Genomic DNA, 21189 nt, shown 5'->3' on the forward strand with positions numbered 1-21189 from the left:
ACTATTCTCTTGCTAATATATAGTACAGAGGTTAAGGCGTGACTAGGGTTTTTTTGTTAAGAAGCTGAAAGGAACGATGGATGAGTAACTAGGAAGAAATGACCTATGGGAATTTCACTGTACACTGGATGTTTTGTGTTTGATCTTCTATTGCTAGCATATTTCCAAAGATTTGTTAACTACTTGGTTTCATATTGAATGCAGTGTGAAAGCCAGAAAGATCTGTCCCAGGCAACCAGAGATGCTGCTAGTCAGGGATGGAGCCTTAGTGCAGCCAAGGTGTTGATGCAGTGAGAAAAATTGATTCAAGCGAGCCATACTTTTATCGTACAAAATGAAGTGGTACAAAAGGGATGCATTTTACAATGGCTCCTAAATTATCGAAATACTGAACGGGTCGCTCTGAAATGTTGGTTTCATTGTCATACTGATAATCCAAAACCAGTTTGCAGAGGTTTCCAACCAACAATCTAATAATGAAAGATAAGTCGAAGTTGAACATTCTAAATCAGTCAGTGTCCATTGTTATCTGGGCCTGAAGAGAACAGTGTCGGCATATAGTATTATAGATGGATAACATTGAATAATGGCAATGTTTTTGATCGAGGGGTTCGAAGTGACATCAAATAGGCAACAAGGGCGAAGTTTGAGTTGTCTGTTATGTCACTTAGAACCCGAGGTGAAAGAGATAGCCATTATTCACTTTTTCCCTATCTTTAATTTGTTGTTGTGTATAGCCCTCAAAATCATCTACCCCTGCTTTCATCTTCTACACACAGGCAAAAGGAGTAACAGAGGAGCCATGCATAACATGGTCTCTCCTCCCTGTCTCAAATGTACCTTCCCCCCTCCTCTTTTCCCAGAGCCTTGCTCTCAGAATTCCATCGGATCAGAAAGCCAGCAGTACACTGAAAGGCTCTCAAAGTGTGAAATTCCTTTATGACGTAGCAACAGTGCGAAACAACTTTTGTGTCCCTCTGTTTCTACATCATTACAGTGAATTACCAGATTTGAAATATGGTATTCACGCCAGTGGCCCTTACTGAAAGCCAGATATAACTATCTCTTCCTTCTACGGACATCCTTGTTTTTAAAATTCTACATTCTTAACTACATAGTGAAGCTAAACAGTATAGTCTTGCATTTCATTTATTGGTTTCTATAAACCTTTCACTGTTAAAAAACATATCATATAAAAAAATACCTAATGTGTAATGTTATACATTATGTATTGATGTGGTATGGCTTAAACAATGCACGCTGATCGCAGACTCTAATATGCTATTTATTATAATTGAGGGAGGCATCATGATCCAGTTGAGGCTACGCTTCTCATGAGTTATGGCACTGCCACCCATGCAATAACAAGGTGATAGATGAAATGCTTGAATTAATCCCAGCCACTGGCAAACGTTCAGGCCTTATTTGAATCCATTCTTTTTTGTCCACCATGCCACTTTAAATCAGTACCGTCCCTCCTCATGAGAACAGTCTGTTCCGACTGAAGGGACCTAAGCAATCCCATGCCGGTTTCTTCCTGCTTGGGACTCATCAGTAAGGTGCAACTGGAGTTCCTATGGCACAGTGAGCATGGGACGCATAACCAACCTGCTGCAGGCAGCCAACCTCTACTGCACATAAGGGGATGACTAACTGCGTTTAGTCTTCGGCCAAGCCCTGTGGCATGGGTTAGTGAAGCTTGACGTGGGCTTGTGGTACTCGTGCATAAAGCGTGCCCTTGCTCTGTGAGATCCTTTTCAGGATTCACACTGACTCGACACTTGAAATGGCACCTGTCTTGTTACTGCTGCGCAGTTGCCATTTTAGTTGTCGTGGTACCTCAAATCCTAAAAATGACCCGCTGATTCAGCAACTTTTTAAAAACAATTTTCTTTTGCTTCCAGCCAATCTGAGCATTTGGATAAGACTACTTTGGAACAGCTAATCCAAAAGGGACGACGGGGAAAGAGACTAAATCACCCCTTCGATTCCTTTATTTTATTACCTTTGGGTCTGTGGATGCCCACGGATGAGCTCTGCAAGTAAAATGACCAAGTTATACAAAAGTGTTACCTATTTAAAGCCTGTTATGCAACATTTTAAGCACATATTTCAAAAACTACTGAACAGAAAAACACCCAATAAACAAAATTACACTTTCTGACTAAGGTTCTACTTTGATGCCAAGTTTGTTGTAAATCCATTCAGCAATTTTGGCAGAGATGCAAGAAAACTTTCTTATTTATGTTGGGTGTGAGGTGGGGATTTCGGGAACAAGGGGATTTCCCCAAGATGACATTTTCATTAAACAAAAAAAAAAGATATATATAATTTATCCCTGGGTTCGGAACCTCTTGAACAAGTTCACAGCATTGCAAACTCGTCCTTTTTCGGTTTGTGGACACCGCCTTAAGGTCCACTAACCCCCCGAAAAATGCTGAGTTTGATTTGTGTTTGTCATTACTCTTGGAGATAATGTTTTATTTCCTTAATGTGCTGCAGGTGAATGCCTTGCTGCCCACTGAAGCTTTTATCCCAGTGATCAGAGGACTTATGGCCAATCAACTGGCTTCTGTGCGGCGGAAGGCTATGGATCTACTCAACAACAAGCTACAGCACCGTGTGCAGTGGCAGGAGGAGCAGGTCAGTTCCAAACCAAATGGCATTCTGGTATGCTTTTCTCTGTGTCTGAGATGTTAGTTATTCATGCTTGATCTTCCCCATTTGACAGAATAGGTTGTGCTTATTTTATCTCTTGTATTACCTTCAGTACTTGCAAATGGTGAGCTTCACATATTTGTTTGTTGCTTTTACTTAAACTGTATTGAGAATCTACTGAGTGCACAGGGGCATCCTAATACCACTGTGGATGCACATAAAGACCATTAAAGGAGCGACAGACTTAAGGCACCCATAGCACACTGTGTGAGTGCCTGCAGTGTACCTGGTCTTGTTGTGAAGAGGAATGTGCTGTAATGGCCTAAGACTGTTGCTGATGCACTCCTGAACCACGGACACCTTGTATTCGGATGGCTAATCATGGCCTGACACTATATCAACATCTGCTATTTACTGAAACTATGGCCTTTGAACTGGAGTGCTTTCACTCCTAATCCTTTTAACGCCTCCAACATACCATTCCGCTTAGCAGGAAAAATATTTAATTTTGCACCATATAATAAATCGACAATTAATAAATAACTTCTATAATTGGGTACTATATGAACAAATAACCATTTTTATTGTCTACTGTTTGTTCTCAGCCTTGATAAAGTCTGACAGGAAAAAACATGTCAGCTGCGCTGATCGTTTTATGTAATCAATTGTTCCTCCACAATGACTATACAAGTGTGACCACCTGCAATGAAGAACAAATAGATGAAATTGATGCACTGAGCTACATGCCTATCATAGACTTCATGTGATTCTGTGTGTGCTCCAACTTTTTTTCTCATAGTCAAGGATCTTTACCTGCTTCCCATTCCTGGATTTTATTCTTAGGTCTTGCGTCTTACCAGCTCAAAGAACTCTGTATTGGGCCTTCATTGTCATTTTCCACTGGCAGTTCTGTACGCTTGTAGCAGTTTTATGCGGTAATGTTTAGGGAATTTACTAAGGGTGTCACTGCTGGTAGTATTGGCATCATGTGGTACTATGCTCCTGCAAAGGCATTTACATCAGGACTGTAGGAAAGTGCTTCCTACAAGGACAGTGAACACACACTTTGGTCCTTGATACTGTCAAGTTCTGGCAGTTGGATGGAGAGGAACACCCAATTCTCCTCCCTTACCAATTGCTTGATTTAACCTCTTTCACCAGGTGTACCTTCTTACCACATTCACCAACTAGGAAACTAATTGGGTAAATAATGTCACATTTAATTTATATTTCACAAATCTTCCAAAAGAGATCCGTTGTATGGGTTAATTTCTTAAAAGATAGCATTTATTTGCTCTTGCCTCTCTTGGTGTAGTCGTTTGTTTTGAGAATTTTCTGTCATCCTACAAGTCCAGAAACTGCTCTCGCAGCTTTCCAAATTGAAGCATGTTTGCAAACATTTCCCCCTTATTATCTGCTTTCCTAATGACCTTTCTTTTTCACATGTTTGACTTTTTGGGGTCTTTTTTCCCTTTTCTTCTAGATTGAGCTGCTTTTGGGGCTAATCGGAGAGCTTCTTTTAATTGCACGCCGAAAAGCCAAGGAGACGGAAGAAGAGGAGCAAGCCATCAACCGACAGACGGCCCTCTACAGTCTGAAACTTCTGTGTAAATGCTTCGGATCACAAAATCAGGAAGCATTTGTGCCGGTTTTGACTGCTACCATCGACCTAATAGCATTTGAAGGGGCTGAAGAGCGGAATGTGATGGGTAGTGCCCTGCTGTGTATTGCAGAAGTCACCAGCACTATCAAAGCCCTTGCCATACCACACCTGCCCAGGTATTGGCTTACACAAAATAGTATTGCAAGATTAAAAGTGTCAAGCTTTGCTCTCCATATTTGTGTTTATAACTATCATAGGAATGCTGTATTGCACAATAATGTCTGCACTATTAATCTGAAACACATCATATTCAACTTAATGATATTTTATATCATAACAGAAACTAATTCCATCCCTGGACACTTTATTTGTGCCAATACTTCCAAGAGTATAGCAGGAACTGTATGCCTAAGCCAGAAAGTTTCCCATAGTACAATGTCCTTTTAATGCTGAAATCCATTGAGCTGCCTCAGTACCACCATGAATCCAAGCTCTGTATGGAAGAGCTAGTATTGCAATCTTTACACCTTACATTCTTGGTGTGGTATTCCCCAAACATTTTCCTTCACCCGCATGTTTTGCTGAATTTGTTTGTTTGCTTTAGGACTGCTACCCAGTGCTAAGGTGCTTGTGCTTTCTCTTTACAACATGGTAAAAGTGGCCTGTACCTGATTGGCATATTAAATGTACTTGTAAGACTCTAGTAAATGGTACTAACTGTATCCAGGGCCTGTAAATTAAATGCTGCTAGTAGACCTGCGGTACAAAAGGGGGTGGTGATGGACGGAGCATCCGAACCAATCAAACACTCCCACTCAGTCAAAAGATCTGGGTTTGATCCATCATCGTTCTTTAGCCCACTCTGCCACCCCAGTTCAGACATGGCTGTATGCAAATCAGTCTGACCCTGTGCCTCATGGGAACAGTCCAGCCCGAACTGCCAAGCCATGTCTTCCCTGGACCGGAAACAAGCTTCTGAGGACCAGTTTCTGGCATTCCAGCCGTCTTCAGCCCGGCTTGCTTGAATCCAGTGTCAAGGTGAGCAAGGGACTCACGTCTGAGCATACCCTGCCACACTTATGGCGGCCAAAAGCGGTACAAAAGGAGGTGGTGATGGACGGAGCATCCGAACCAATCAAACACTCGCACCCAGTCAAAAGATCTGGGTTTGATCCATCACCGTTCTTTAGCCCACTCTGCCACCCCAGTTCAGACATGGCTATATGCAAATCAGTCTGACCCTGTGCCTCATGGGAACAGTCCAGTCCGAACTGCCAAGCCATGTCTTCCCTGGACCGGAAACAAGCTTCCGAGGACCGGTTTCTGGCATTCCAGCCGTCTCCACCCGGCTTGCTTGAATCCAGTGGCAAGGTGAGCAAGGGACTCACGTCTTAGCATACCCTGCCACACTTATGGCGGCCAAAAGCGGTACAAAAGGAGGTGGTGATGGACGGAGCATCCGAACCAATCAAACACTCGCACCCAGTCAAAAGATCTGGGTTTGATCCATCACCGTTCTTTAGCCCACTCTGCCACCCCAGTTCAGACATGGCTATATGCAAATCAGTCTGACCCTGTGCCTCATGGGAACAGTGCAGCCCGAGCTGCCAAGCCATGTCTTCCCTGGACCGGAAACAAGCTTCCGGGGACCGGTTTCTGGCATTCCAGCCGTCTTCAGCCCGGCTTGCTCTAATCCAGTGGCAAGGTGAGCAAGGGACTCACGTAGACCTACAGCACTCATTCTGCCAATCACTAAAGTTGCACTTTAAAACATAACTCTGGCCTGCCACTGCAACCTGTAGTGAGGTTTTAACCTGTAGTGTGTTTTTAAACTGCCATTTCTACCTGGCTAAATAAAACTTTTACCAGGCCTAAACCTTTCTTTTAAATGCATATAAGTTATCCTTAAGGTAATCCTTAACAATTCCCAGGGCATTATGCCTAGAATTTGAAAAATAGAAAATGTGTACTTAAGTTTTACACGTCCTGGCAGGTAAGAACTCCTAAAGTCATTTTTCACTTTGGGAAGGCCTATCTCTCCCATTGATTAACACTAGGTTACCTTATTACAATCAATAAGTGCGAAATTTACATTGGGAGCCGATATTGATATGCTGTTTAGACTCCATGAATTGTAATTTAAAATCCTCTTCCATGGTAAAGTCCGATTTTTAGTCACAATTACATAACCACGCATTCATTTTGTTAGATCTCTCGGCAACTTGCGACCCTGTTCCCCATAACATCCTCTTGCAGCGGCTGTTTGACTGTGGTGTCAGGAAAACCGCTCTCGATTGGCGACCTCGTTCCTTTTAAAGCGAGAACAATCAGTCTGGGCAAAACCTCATCTCTCCAAGGCCAAACCTAAACAAGCATTGGCATAGCCAATAGGTCTCGTCTTTGGGACCTTATAAGTGTTTAGCCACACAACAGTTAATCTTGTTGCACCAAGGATATTGTGCTGCATAACTAAATACTTATTAGGTCCAAAAAGCGAGACCTATTGGCTATGCCAATGCTTGTTTTAAATGAAGTAACAGGGGATGCGCAGAGTTCAAATAGGTCAGTAAAGGAGAAGCCCTTTTTCTCCTCGTCGAGCTGGCGCTGCAAGGTTGGATGGGCACCCTCACTTTCAGATGTGGCTCTTTGGTGGCGATATTGATTGGCGCCGGGCACTATTGGCTCCCTTTGCAGGCTTATTTGTTTATTTATATCATCCTTAACCTCTCATCCTAGGGACAAGCGGCTAAAAGAGTCTGACTCCGACTGTGATTTCAGTTCGAGTCCCTCCCAAATAGCTGAGCACGTGCACCAATAAAGGGTCCCTCTTTTTCCATTATCTTCGTTCCTGTAATATAAACCGCCTCGAAGAAAAAAAAAAGATATGGGCCTCGGGTATGTTCTATTTGCAAAAATTGAGTCATGGAAATAAACGTCTTGGCCCTTCTGATGTCCGATGAAGCGGCAAACCTTGTAAGACTTGTGGATAATCGTCCTGGGTGGCACGAATCCAGTATTTCAGTAAAATCAATCAATCAATATACAAATAATACCTCCTTCAAATACATTGCATGCAAATTGATCACATTTCTAATTATATGCGAAGTTCTTGACTGCCTCCTCCACACCTGGAGCTCCTCCAGCTCTGTAATTTGACTATGCCATATATTCTTTATGCACAGTGGCCTTTCGAGTCATGCTGTGTGCTTAATGAGAATGATTCTTTTAAAAAAAAGCAAGTTCTAATGCAGAACTCACAAGATTATCCCAAAAAACATTGCACATTTCATGTTAGGCACAGCATTGCTGCTAGTTCACAATATGGGCTGGTGAGACGCCAAATAGAAATGCCCCGATTAGTGATATATTGTGTGGTGGCTTCTTCTGGCGGCCACGTAACCATGCAGAACATTACTGAGCTGACCACAATCTTTTCACATGGCACGCCCAGCAGCTGACAGATTTAAGGGCCCCAAGATTGCCTACATCTACCTCACAGTAAGTGGCAGGCGGGCTTTGGCAGACAGGGTCGCTTCCGGCCGTCATTATCCACTTACTCCACAATTCGAGCTGACAGAGTGATAACTGTTTATATATCTACAATGTGATGTATTTTAAAATAGTGTCATATAAATTGCACAACTCCTGTTTGCACAAATAATCGGACATTCAGATGAAGTGCATTTTTTGTTGGTGTTTGATTGCCAACTGGAGAGTTGTACATTTAATTATGGGAAATGAAAGTCACTCTGCAGCAATGTTTCCAGCGCCTTGTCATATGAAATGCATGCTGGCTGTAAAAGCAGGTACGGCGCCGACACATTATATGCCTCTTGCAAGCAGCCGAATTTTACATATTTATTCCCTTTTTGAAGGTGCTGCACATGTCTCCAAAACAAGACCCATAGCCCCACTTCGTGTCGGTTTCATTCCTGGATATTATCACGTGATTAAAAAAGCACTGCAATCACTCAGTGCGAGTCTTCTTGCTCAACGAGTTAAAGGTATCGCGAGATAAACACCCTGGTCCAAGGATGTAATTGGGCAAACACTCTGTGTATGAATTATTCCCTGCCATATAAAGGGGCTGGGGCTGATGTGTAATTATTATTACCTGCATCCAGCACAGATAACGCTGCGCAGTCTGGGCGCACTTACATCCAGCTCGAGCACAGCCTGCAGTAATCTGTCAGTAAATACAGCGGAAGGGAAACACGCCTCCGGGATCCAACCAGGCACAAAGGAAGTGCGACTCCTGGCTCGGTGTGAGGCATGGCGGAAAAGAGAAAGCTCGCCACTGAGGAGGAGCGTGGAGGACCAGGCCAGTCAGCGATAAGTTAAACTCTCCTGCACTTTAGGACTTACTTGTAAAGAGGGAAACAACGCTTTGTTTACACCCTTGCAACACCACGGAGAAGCACCATGCTCGCAAACTTAAACAAGCGCGCGCCTCACACAAGTAGGGGGGGGGGGTGCAGCCGAGAGCAGGCAGCGTTTGCCTTGCGGAAGCGAGCGCGATAATTGCTACCAGATGGTGCTGCTCTCTCCCGCAAGGGAATCGACAAACGTGCACGTGTTGCCATTTAAAGCAATGCAACACATGTACATTTTGGCCTGCAAAGCTGAAGCGATTTCAAAAGGTCTCTTTCCTATGCTTCCCAGGGCTCCATGCTTATCCCAGCATGGTTTAATAGGTACATGTCACAATTGGCCACCCTGGTTTAGTGATTCGGAATCAGAATAGTTTCCTATGCCGACGACATCCAGCTGGTCTTTTCCTATGAAGGCAACTCAAAAACCTGTAAAGAAACCTTAAATTGTATGAGAGCAGTCTTAGGTTGGCTCAAAGAAAGCCAACAACGATGCAACCAAGATAAAAAGAAATTCCTCCTCATATGGGAAGCATGCAAAACCGTAGTTCGAGCTACGATTCACCCTTGACTGGACTTCGCAAATGCCTTGTATCTAGAGCTACCTGCATATTTAAACTGGCGACTACAGGTGGTTCAAAATACAGCAGCTCATCTTCTTTTTAATCTCTGAAAATGCACACTCACGTCACCCTTCCTTACTAAATTGCACTAGCTCCCTGTCACTAAAAGGATCGCCTTTAAAGCACTTACACTAGTACACAGGACCTTGCATAACAACTGTACTATTTATCTGAACTATAGAATTTTGAAGTACCAGACCGGCAGAAATCTATGTTCCAGTAATCTGTACAGCCAATAATTCCCTATGCTACTCTCTCCTCTTCATTTCTCCTCGTTGGCAGCACCAGGAGACTCAATTTTGAGTAATTCTTTCATTCAGTCATCATAACTACTTGTGCTTTCTGCCAGTATCCTGCGTTACTGGATTGTGACTGGCTCTGTTGTTGTGGGTTGTGTATTGCTGCCAGACAATGAGACAAAGGGTTCTAGGTTTGAAAAGCACAGGCCATCCTGCAAGGATGGCTGGGGCAGAGCTGTACTCTGCCTCACTTATACTTTAAAAGGGCTTTGCCTCCAGCACAAACGAAGGGTCTGAAACCAGCTTTTTGTCAACCCAGACAGTTTAGAGCCTTGGGTGACACTTGGTACCTACCAATCAATCAATCAATCAATCCGAACATTTGTAAAGCGCACTACTCACCCGTGAGGGTCTCAAGGCACTAGGGGGGGAGGGGTGCTGCTACTGCTTGAATAGCTAGGTCTTGAGTAGCCTCCTGAAGGTTAGTAGGTCCTGGGTCTGCCGTAGGAGGATGTGGAGAGTGTTCCAGGTCTTGGCTGCGAGGTGGGAGAATGATCTGCCGCCGGTGGTCATCTTCGGATGCGGGGGACGGTGGTGAGGGCGAGGTCGGCGTAGCGGAGCTGGCGGTTCAGGGCGTAGAAGGTGAGTCATCTGTTAAGGTATGCCAGTCCGGTGTTGTGGAGTGCTTTGTGTGCATGGGTGAGGAGCTTGAAGGTGATCCTTTTGTTGATGGGAAACCAGTGCAGGTCTCTCAGGTGTGGTGTGATGTGGCTTCAGCGAGGGATGCCGAGGATCAAGCGTGCAGAGGCGTTATATATGCGGTGTAGTCGTCTTAGGAGTTTGGTCGATGTTCCTGCGTAGAGGGCGTTTCCATAGTGTAACCTGCTGCCGATGAGGGCCTGGGTGACCGTTCTTCTTGTTTCGGTGGGGATCCACCTGTAGATCTTGCGGAGCATGCAGAGGGTGTTGAAGCAGGCGGACGAGACAGCGTTGACTTGCTTGGTCATGGAGAGTGTTGAATCGAGGATGAACCCTAGGTTGCGTGCGTGGTCGGTGTGTGTTGGTGCTGCTCCCGGTGCGGTCCGCCACCAGGAGTAGTCCCAGGCTGAGGGGGTGGAGCCGAGGATGAGTACTTCCATCTTGTCCGAGTTCAGCTTCAGACGGCTGTTCTTCATCCACTCGGCTACTACCTTCATTCCTTCGTTGAGGTTGCTTTTGGCAGTGAGGGAGTCCTTGGTGAGGGAGAGGATCAGCTGGGTGTCGTCAGCTTAGGAGATGATGTCGAGGTCATGCAGTCAGGCGACGTGAGCGTGCGGGCCATGTAGATGTTGAACAATGTCGGGCTGAGGGATGACCCTTGGGGTACGCCGCAGGTGATCTCGGTGGATTCGGTTTGGAAAGGGGGAGGCGGACTCTCTGGGTTCTGCCGGAGAGGAAGGAGGTGGTCCATTTCAGTGCCTTGCCTCGGATCCTTGCGTTGTGGAGGCGTGTGCGTAGGGTGTGGTGGCAGACCGTGTCGAAGGCGGCTGACAGGTCCAGTAGGATGAGGGCTGCGGTTTCGCTGTTGTCCAGCAGGGCCCTGATGTCATCGGTGGCGGCGATGAGGGCAGTTTCGGTGCTGTGGTTGCTGCGGAACCTGGACTGGGATGGGTCCAGGATGCTGTTCTCCTCGAGGTAGCGGGTCAGTTGTTTGTTGACGGTCTTCTCTATGACCTTCGCCGGGAATGGGAGCATGGAGATGGGTTATAAGTTCTTGAGGTCCTTTGGGTCAGCCTTGGATTTTGAGTAAGGCTTTGATCTCGGCGTGCTTTCACCTCTCCGGGAAGGTTGCGGTCTCGTTGGAGATGTTGATGGCCTTGCAGAGATGGGGTGCGATGGTGGTGCTGGCTTTGTTGAAGATGTGGTGTGGCATGGCATGGGTCTGACTGCGAGACGGAGTGGATGGTGTTCATGATTTTGACGGTGTCCTCATTGTTTATGTTGGTCCAGGTGAGCAGAGGATCGGTGTGGATGGTGGCCATGAGGTTGGGGTCTCTGTGGTTGTCGGGCGGTCAGGGTGTTGAAGCTGTGTGGATTTCTGCGATCTTGCAATGGAAGAAGGTGGCAAAGGAGTCGCACACTTCTTGTGAAGGTGGGATGCCGTTGGTGTTGGAGCTGGGGTTGGAGAGTTCGTTCACAAAGTTGAAAAGCTCTTTGCTGTTGTGTGCGTTGTTGTCTAGGCGGTCTTTGAAGGAGGTCCTTTTGGCGGATCTGATGAGGTGGTGGTGTCTGCGGATGGCGTTCTTGTGGGCTGTGTGGTTGTCCGGTGTCTGTTCGCGGTGCTATTTCTTCTCTAGTTTTCAGCAGGTTTGCTTGAAGGCCTGGAGGTCCGCGGTGAACCAGCTGGCTTTCTTGTTGGTGTGTCTGTTGGAGGGTTTCTTGATCTGCGCAAGAGTGTTGGCGCAGTCATCGGTCCACCGTCTGAAGTTGCGGGCGGCGGTGTCGGGGTCAGTGGGGTCGGCAGCTGGGCTTCGGGCGAGGGTGGTGTTCAGCTGGTCTTTTGTGATTTTGCTCCAGCAGCGGCGGGGATCTGTTGAGTTCGGTGGTGCGTTGTGGGTTTCCGGAAGGTGAAGTGGATGTAGTGATGGTCAGTCCAGTGGAGTTAGGTGGTGTGGCTGAAGGAGACATGGGAGCTTGCGGAGAAGATCGGGTCAAGCGTGTGGCCGGGAGAGTGGGTGGGTGTTGTGACAAACTGTCTGAGTCCTAGGTTGACGAGGTTGTCAATCAAGGTGGTGGAGTTGGTGTCGTTCTCGAGGTGGACGTTCAGGTCCCCGAGGGCGATGGAGTCGCTGAACTGTGGCCGGGGTCCAGGGGGTCTGTAGACGAGGGTTCCTCTGAGGGTGGTGTTGGGATCAGTGTGGATCTGAAAGTGCAGGTGTTCGGCGATGTTGAGGGTGTCGTCGGTGCTGGTCGAGACTCTGAGAGTGTTCCTGTGGACGATGGCGATTCCAGAATACGTTTTGGACCCCCAGAACCACTCTCCAGATGAACCTCAGGACCTGTGGAAGCCTCTGAAAAAGGACTGCCCTGCTGCTGGAAGGACAGTCCTGGTTCCTGAGGAAGGATGATTGGAGCTGCTCCTTCAACTCAGGACTGCTAGAGTGATTCCAAGGGTTAGCTGGCTAGCCTCCTTTGTGTGTTATTGGGACCAAACAAGCTCCAGAGACCTTGCAACCCACCTACCTGCTTGCTGCTGCAGGTCCCTGCTGGAATGAGCCCTAGCCCCTAGGTAGTGCCCCCTCCGTTATCTCTCCCCCTCCCCCCAAAAGTTCTGGACCCTTGGTGTGCTGCTAAAGTTGCCTTTTCATACCAAAGTCCAAAACCTGGGACTTTGATAATGTTTCAACAAAAACTGCTCTGAGAACCAACAGAATATCAGTACCTACTTGCAAGCCAATCTGACGAGGGTGCTTCGCAGGTGGGATTGACTTTGCCGCATCTCCCACTACGTTCTTCTCTGCAGCAGCAAATCCTCTTCAGCTGGACCTCTTGACAGCAGTATCTGGCCTTGTGAACCCCTGTTCAGCTAGTCTGCAGCCTTGTCCTCCTGGAGGAATCCGAGCTCCAGAAAAACATTTAACTCCAATGGTGGAAATCTTCACCATGCCCAATGGCAACTAGCATCCCATCGACTAGCAACCGTCTCTTTGGACTGAAAATCCAGTGTTTCCCATTTGAAGCCTTCCCTGTCATCGTCGACTGATTCAGCAAGACTTTGTCCAGTACTGCTCATCATTGGTGACCTCTTCTCGGCTACAGCCTGGCTCAGCTGAGGGCTCTACCTTTTTCAGGGAATCTTCAAAATGTCTTCTAATGTAACTCTTTACTGGGGAGACTCTGGTGACTATCCTACCGCAGTCAACGTGTGACTTGGTCATGATCTTGAATGACCTGACACCTACGGTTGGCACTTTGATTTTTTTGCTGCTATTTTTCCCTAAATTATTTACAATTCTTAACTCTGGTTCTACTGATTGGATTTTCTCCATCTTTGATTTTGAGTGAGGGGTATTGTGTGGGTTGTTTTGTAGTAGGACAAACCGGAACTGTAAGCTTACCCGATGGAACGTTTATCCTATTGACTAGAGGGGTGCCAGAAGTCACCCCCACTCACTAGCGGGTACAGGACATAAATGTGGCAACCCTAGATACTCTCCTCAGAATTTCTTCTGGACCTGTGGAAGAACAGACATGGTCTGGGCCTGCTGTCTGTGACAAGAGAGAAGCCCTGAAGGACTGGACCTCCTTCTCATTTTAGCCAAAAAAAAAGAAGTGGACTCCAGAGGTCAGTTGGTTGACCACCTATGTTAGAATGTACCCAACCTCCTTTAACTCATTGTCAAATACAGCCTACGTCCATGCCTCAATGGAGAATCCAGAGTTCCGAAAAAGAACTAAGCCCAATGTAACACTCTTGACCAGGCAAAGGTGCTTAAAATATCTAACCGGCGAGGAGACTTCCATGGGCATGAAATTTAAAATGTTCCTGTCTGAACCAAAGGCTTCAGAAGGACCTCGTTCAACAGTTAGCTGACTTTATTAAGACTTCTTCGGTTACAGCCTGCTGCTTTGTCCTGCTTAAGGATTTTTGCTTGCATTTCAGAGAAGTATCAAGGTAAAAATCAGACCAGGTTAAACTTGGTTGGCCTAGCTAACCTGCGCTCCATCAGGATTGGCTGAAATTGCGCTTATGTCCCGGTCTACTGCAACCCATGACTATCATTGGCGCTTTGTGACTTTTGGTACTATTTTGCCTTAAATCTTTAATTGATATCACCTATCTTATTGGATTTTTTTCATTTGGGTGTCATTTTATTTATTAACTTTTGCCCTGTTTTTCTAATTTTGTTCAAGATGTTTTTATTGTTGTTTTGACTTTAAATCTGTTTTGATACTGCATAAATAATGTACACTTTGCCCAAAGTTAAGCCTTTCTGCTCTGTGCCATAGCTACCATGGGGTTGAGCTCAGGTTAATTTAGTGACTTTAAGGGTTCACCCTGACAAGAGTTGTGATTATCCCTTGAGGCGGGCAGTTTTTCCAATCGAATTTATACTGCAGTTTCTTGCAGTTCCCCCTTGGCGCTTGTACGAAGCTGGCTCTTTATATAGTTTACCAGAAAGAGGTATGCTGTGTAATGAGTCTAGGTATCCTTATGAGTGGACAGGGGCTTGCACTAGCAATCCCTAGGTTCTCAATCTTGGATAGTGTGGTTGAACAACCTTTGGCTTATCACAGAGGAGTGTTAGACAAATATTGCACACACAGAGTCAATAAATGATGCACACACTCAAAAAGGAGATACAAAAACAGGACAGCCAGGCCAGTCTCGGTGCTGGCAACTGCGGTGCTGATGTCCCTCATCAGCTGGTCATCAATGATGTCACTGGAGTCGGACTGGACTTTAAACTAGCTTTGGATGCAGGAAAGGGTCCGGTACCCAGAGTATTGGTGCAGGAGGACATGTTGAGGTCCTGGTGTCTTCGGGCTTGGTAGGAAGACAGATTGGACCTCCTTGAGTGTGTTGACCTTCTCCTGGGCAGCTACTACTCGGTGGACCCTGTAAACAGCAGCTTCTTTAAACCGGAAGTCACGGTCTATGCCTGCAGGCAGTAGTGAGATTTGCTGGCTGCTGGGCGAAGTGCAGCCGACCCTCCGGGGCCTGTGGAGAATGCAGTGCTGCACGAAGTGTCTGGCCTTTCCAATTGTGTAGTCTCTCCGTGGCAGGCAGGGTTTGGCGCCAAAAGTCCACAGCATCTTTAGTTTTTGCAGGGGTCGGCTTTTCAGTGTCCTAGTTTTCTTTTCAGCTAGTGAAATCTGAAGTTCTGGATTCAAAGAACCTCCTAAATTCTAAATTTAGGGGTGTTATGGGAGTGAAGAGTAGTAGCCAATGGGCTACCTACCCTTGGAGCCACTACGCCCCCTATATGACCACCTTGTGTGGTAAGTGGGTATAACCCTTTACCAGTTTCTTAAATTCGACCATCACCAAGATGGCAGAATTTTCCCAGAGTGGGACACATCAGGATTTCACCTTGTGGATGTGACTGCCTTAGGTCTGCTCCACGTCTACTCCCCATACTAATTTCCTGCCTGCCCTGGTGCCAAATGGGCCTCAGGGCCGGTGGTGGCAACTTCCAGATATGGGAGATGCTGGGTCTTATATCACAGGTAGCATGGCTTTGAAGCCTTCAGCCTTGGTATGCTGATTGCTAGCCATCCTGTTTGAAGGAGGTGTAAACACCTCCTGTCAAAGCAGGCATTGTTCCTGACCTCTGAGAGTGGAGTTCTACCCTGCTAGGTGGTCAGTAGCGTGTCTGTGGGGACAGGCGGGACTGGACCAGTTAGCCAGCACACTGTGTGTGTGTGTGTGTGTGTGTGTGTGTGTGGGTGTACTTGTAAAGCGCACTGCGACTCCATGGAGTATCCTGGTGTTGAAGACCGCTGGGGAACCCGTCCTGGTTTTCCCTGTGAGATGGTCCCTTTCTGGGTATCTCCAAGGTGAAACCAGGCATCCCCGGCGTCTGTGGGGGGCCGTTGTAGAGATGAGGCAAGCTTAATGCCCAGAGTTGCCGAGTGTGTTCCCTGGTTAGAGTAGGCACCGAGGCGAGAATTATCGAGTCCGTTTTGACCCTGGTCCACGACCCTGCCGCGTTGGGAATTGAACCCTGGTCCCGGGCCGTTCTCTGCTTACGGGTCTGCCACCTCTAACCAATGAGCCACACCACTCCACACTAGTGGACTAGTTAGCTATAGTGGTACCTCTAAGTTACCCACTGGGTGCATGTATTAATAAATCCATCACTGAAATCAGTGTGGGTTTATGAGATGTTCGATGCCAAATATCTCTGGTTTCAGTGAAGCCATCATTTAGATGAGGAACTTGTAATCACCAGTCCCCAGTACAAGATGAGTTCCCTGCTCACTTGCAATGTCCAAGAATCGATTTATACATATCTGCTTGTGCAGATATGTCTAAACATGCAATATAATGCACCCTGTCTTAGGGCTGTAAGGCCTGCTGTAGGGGTGACTTAGATATATTGCATTCAGTGTCTGTAGGCATGGCACGCAGGAGGTGTGCCATGTCGTATCTTTAGTTTTGTCTACCCTACGTCATACAGCCTGCAATGGCAGTGTTCTTGAGTGTGGAGAGGGCTCTCTTAGGGTGGCACAATATATGCTGCAGCCTTTAGGGACCCTGTTGAGCCTCCCTGCTCTATGTACCAGGGGTACTATTTACTAGGGACTTACAGGAGGGATAAAGGTATTGCCAATTGGGGGAACATTTGTACAGTTTTAGTGAAGGAGATGTGGCACTGGGGACCTTGATAGCAGGAACCCAGTACACATCTGTCGAAATTGCATCAATTCCTAACCAAAAAGTGGGAAATGAAACTGGGCTTTTGCTGCAGTTATCCAGGAGTGTCTAGCAAAGTAATGGTTGTCCCAGAGGAGTGGACCTGTGGTTGTAGTCCCCCTAAAGATAACTCGGTCACTTAGTTGGCAGAGGGTGGTAGTCAGTTCAGACCTACCCCTTGTTTGTCTCCTTGGAAATTACCTCACAGAGGTTATGCTGAGCCCAAAAGAGGTGCTGGTTCAGTGCCAGACCTCGCCCAAGGATTCTGAAGTTGCTGAACCTATAGGTAGTAAAGGTATGCCCCAAAGCAAATACAGGAGGAAAAAGAGTATGCTAGGTGGGACACTTTTAGAAAGCATTCTAGTGTGCCAAGGACGTTCTACTCTGGTAAGGAACAACTCCACTGGTGAAGCCTTACCTGCCCCATAAGAAGTCCTGACTAGTCAGGCAACTGTTCAGCAGGAGGTTGTGGCCCCTCAACTGACAGAATAGAGATTGTAAGGAGGGTGTCTGTTACAAGTTGTAATATCCCTCACTATAAAGTTGCAGGCGGACCCCCTGAACACTGGGAAGCCTATGTGATAGCCCTTCCACCTTTTATTGGAGAGTGAATGGTGTGATTCTGGGCACTGACACTCGTAAATAGTCTCTGCTTGGTGTTAGCTTATTTGACTGCACTGCATAATTAAAGAGGTACAAACCTCCACCAACTACTGACATTATTTTATTTGATATGAGGACATATCTGAATGAGCAGATTTGCCCCTGTGATCTCTATTTTTATTACTGGATTTTGCAAGTGAGTCGGGAAGCCATCTTAGGGGCACTGGTCAAAACAAGTTCCCCAGCGACATAATGGCTTCACTGAAACGTATGGTGTTTGCTATTAATAAACTGTAGGAAGCTGGCTCTTTGTGATATATCAGTAATTTGAAACACGGTGTAAAGAGTCCAGGGGTTCCATTATAAGTATACAGGGGCTTCCTCAAGCAATCCCAGGGTATTCTGTTTGGGGTAGTGTGGTCGAGCAGCCTTAGGCTTAACACAGAGGATTGCAAGACATCTGCAAATACAATGACCAATAAATGACACACATGACTCAAAGGAGAGCCACACCGTTTTTTAAAAATAGCAATCATCTTTATATATGTTTAGGCATGAGAGAAAAATCGTTCAGGTAAGTACATTTTTAAATACGAACTTTTTTCAGTTCAAAAAGTGGATACACTGCAATTTTTGAGTTGTGCATGCAATGTTATCCTATGGAAGGAAGAACATGTTCTGCAAACAGGTATAGTACAGTGACTTATGGGACCAATTTGCAGGAGTTAAGGTGAGTGGTGGGCAAGGTCCAAGGCAGCAGCAACAGTAAACCATCAGTGGCGCGAGGGCAGAGTGCAAAACGGCATATGGAGCCCAATATTATTCTATGTAGATTGGTCTATGCAAGAATTGGCTGTAGGCTCTGACTAGGAGGCCAGTCTGGGTGAACCACCCGGGGAGCTTATGCCTCCGGATGCTCGGGGACTTAGGGTCACCTTTGGTCCTCTTCTCATCGGCCCAAGGGCGAATGTGGCAGAGGTGTCCATAGTTGTCAGAGTTTTCCTTTCTGGAGCAGTCGCGGTAGACTGGGCCTGCGTGCGGAGGCTGCAGGCAACATCGGAGGGTCCACAAGACCACACCAAGGAGCCCATTGCCTTGGGTATGCGAATCGGACTTCCCTAGAGATAAGGGGTTGCTAACCTCCCGACCAGGGCCATTTGTATGAAAAATGCTCAGAACACCTTCTAATTAATTCAAACTCATGAACATAATCTGTCTTTAAAAAATGGCCTTTTTCCAAGAATATAGAATCATGATTTTCGAAAGTGAATAGACCACTTGACATGATACCAGTCACCCTATGGCACAGCCTCTAAATTTTAATCGGCCCCATATCATGGCCTCCATTTTCAAGTGGCGCCTTATTGTAATTGTGACTTCAACATTATCAAAATTCATTTATGTAGAATTTGCGGCATTTTTTGAAAGACAGACTTTAATAGTAACTCTTCGCTATCTCCGCGTACAAAACACCAAATAGACCGGGAAACACTCCGGAGTCATATCCGGGTCATGAGCGGCAGCGACAGCACAAGCTGCGCGACAGAATTATAGCCTTAAGGTGTAGTGTTAAGTCCTCAGCCATATGATGGCAGGAATCGGCAAAACCGCAAGTACTAACGAATCTTTATTCTTTCCATAGCAAGGCATATTCTCCCTTGCCCCCTGTCCCGAAGAAGTGCCTTCTCAAGACACTTGAGGTACGTTTTTACGTTCCACCGGGCGGCGCTTCACATTTAAGTCACGTAAATGCGCCGACATTAGAAATGCTTCATTCCGATTTGTAAAATCTGACTGGAATATCATAAAAGTAGTGTTTTTACATTAACCTGATTGCTAATGCAACCCAGACCATACTGTCCCATCAGAGCGTCTCCAGCAACTTTCACATATGTAATCAGAATGCGGCGCCAACAATCACACCGTTAAGGGTAATAACTATACAATCATGATTCGGCTTGCATGTCCCATAAGCGCGAGCCACCGCCATTTGGTTTTCTAGCCTACATGCCAGAGCTTTATGAATATAGATACGGGCATGCCACAGCTTGCACTAGCCTACTGATAAGAATATTTTTTACACGTTAATGAACCGGCATGCATGCCTCACAAGCGTGAGCCTTCCCCACACTGATTATCTAGTCTATATGCCACGGTTCTGATGACAAATAAACCGCAAAATGACACAGGCATGCAAAAGCACGTACTAGCCTGCCACTTCCACGATGCCACAGCACTTGGTAACTACTGTTGAAGTCACTAACACGTTCCTCTCCAGCATGACACCAACACCCAGAGCATGAGGATGAGAGTTGACACCTTCTGAGAGTGCAAATCTGTGTAAAGTATTGCCATTTTTTAGTTGTTTACGAAATCTACATATAGAATTTGTAAGTGTACTGTTGTACATCCTAATGTGTCTCCCAAACCTCCCCCCACCCCTATATGTATGTCTTTTATTTTACAGGTACAACGTGACCTCACATCTCTCCAAGAAACAGGTCATAATATTGCCTATTTCTCACATGGTAAAAACCATATTGTTGTATATTCTCACCACTTCACACCTGTCACTGGTCCTGAAGAAAGCCCACCGACCTACATAGGCGACCGGGGCTGACACATGTCGACCTTCTTTTAACATCACCAATTTTGATAGTGTGCTAGAATTCCTAACAATTCCATAGCCGCACACCGTAATTATTCCAAAAGGACTACTCGAATCCAGACCTATTAAAGTTTCCTTTCTGGCTGTCTGAGTATTTTAATCCCTTCCTGAGCACAGCCCACTATTCACGATCACTACTGTTTTTAACCAGGGTATATACCTCCGGGTGGAGGTTGCATAAAAACTGACCCCAGGATTATGCACACACGTGTATGAAAGAGCGGGGAGACAACATATACCGCTACCGAAACTTTACCAACACGTGCATGAGGGTCTTTTATTTGTGAGACACCACGTACCTACCTGCATACCCGGGTTATGCAGGACAAGTGATCCTTCCCCTCATGATTATTTGTGCCCTCTTAGTACTGCCCTGGACCTTGCCCCATACTAAGCTTAAGTCCAGGAGATTGGTCCTGTAGGTCGCTGTGAGGTACCTGTCAGTTGTGTATGTCCTTTATTCATAGGATAACATTACTGCTTCAGAAATTGCTTTATCCATTTTTTTAAACTGTAAACATTTATAACACAAAGTACTTACCTGATTCAGATGATCTAAATTCATGTAAAGAAGTGTTAATTTAAGAAATTGGTGTCTGATTTCTTTTGAGTGTCTCACTTACTGCCTCCGCACTATCTGGTGACATGCAAACTGCTCTCTCACACTACCCCAAAAGAGAGCATTTGGGGTGTCATGCGTGCCTCTGTATTACCTTTGGGATTCGCCTGGACTCTTTACTCAGTGTACCTTTTTTTGGGTCAACAATATAAAGAACCTACTTTCTACAGTGACCATGTCAAAAAGGGAAACTTTCCTACAGTGCAGTGTCACTGGTTGTCTGCCTCAGGATCATATAGTATAGTATGTTTTCCCTCATTAGAGCTGTGTGATTGCAGTACAGGGAGGTGAAGTCTTTAGAATGTAGGCTCAAAGTGCTGTCATTTGGCTCTATGGCTCACGTATAAGAGAGAGGCTAGACATCACAAAGGGTCAGATGTATCAAACAGTTTTACCCATTCTGTGTC

General features: G+C 46.1%; 1 protein-coding gene across 1 annotated transcript in view; it reads left to right on the top strand.

The window, feature by feature from the left end:
* The window catches only part of HEATR1 (HEAT repeat containing 1), a 411542-nt gene that overhangs the window by 370525 nt on the left and 19828 nt on the right, over window positions 1-21189 (top strand). The window contains exons 35-36 of the mRNA XM_086926859.1: window positions 2503-2643; window positions 4142-4437. Coding sequence (XP_086782985.1) covers window positions 2503-2643; window positions 4142-4437 — 437 coding nt within the window. The remainder of the gene's footprint in view (window positions 1-2502; window positions 2644-4141; window positions 4438-21189) is intronic.

The sequence above is a fragment of the Lissotriton vulgaris genome, chromosome 6 (genome assembly GCF_964263255.1).
Source record: "Lissotriton vulgaris chromosome 6, aLisVul1.2, whole genome shotgun sequence".
NCBI classification, from domain to species: domain Eukaryota; kingdom Metazoa; phylum Chordata; class Amphibia; order Caudata; family Salamandridae; genus Lissotriton; species Lissotriton vulgaris.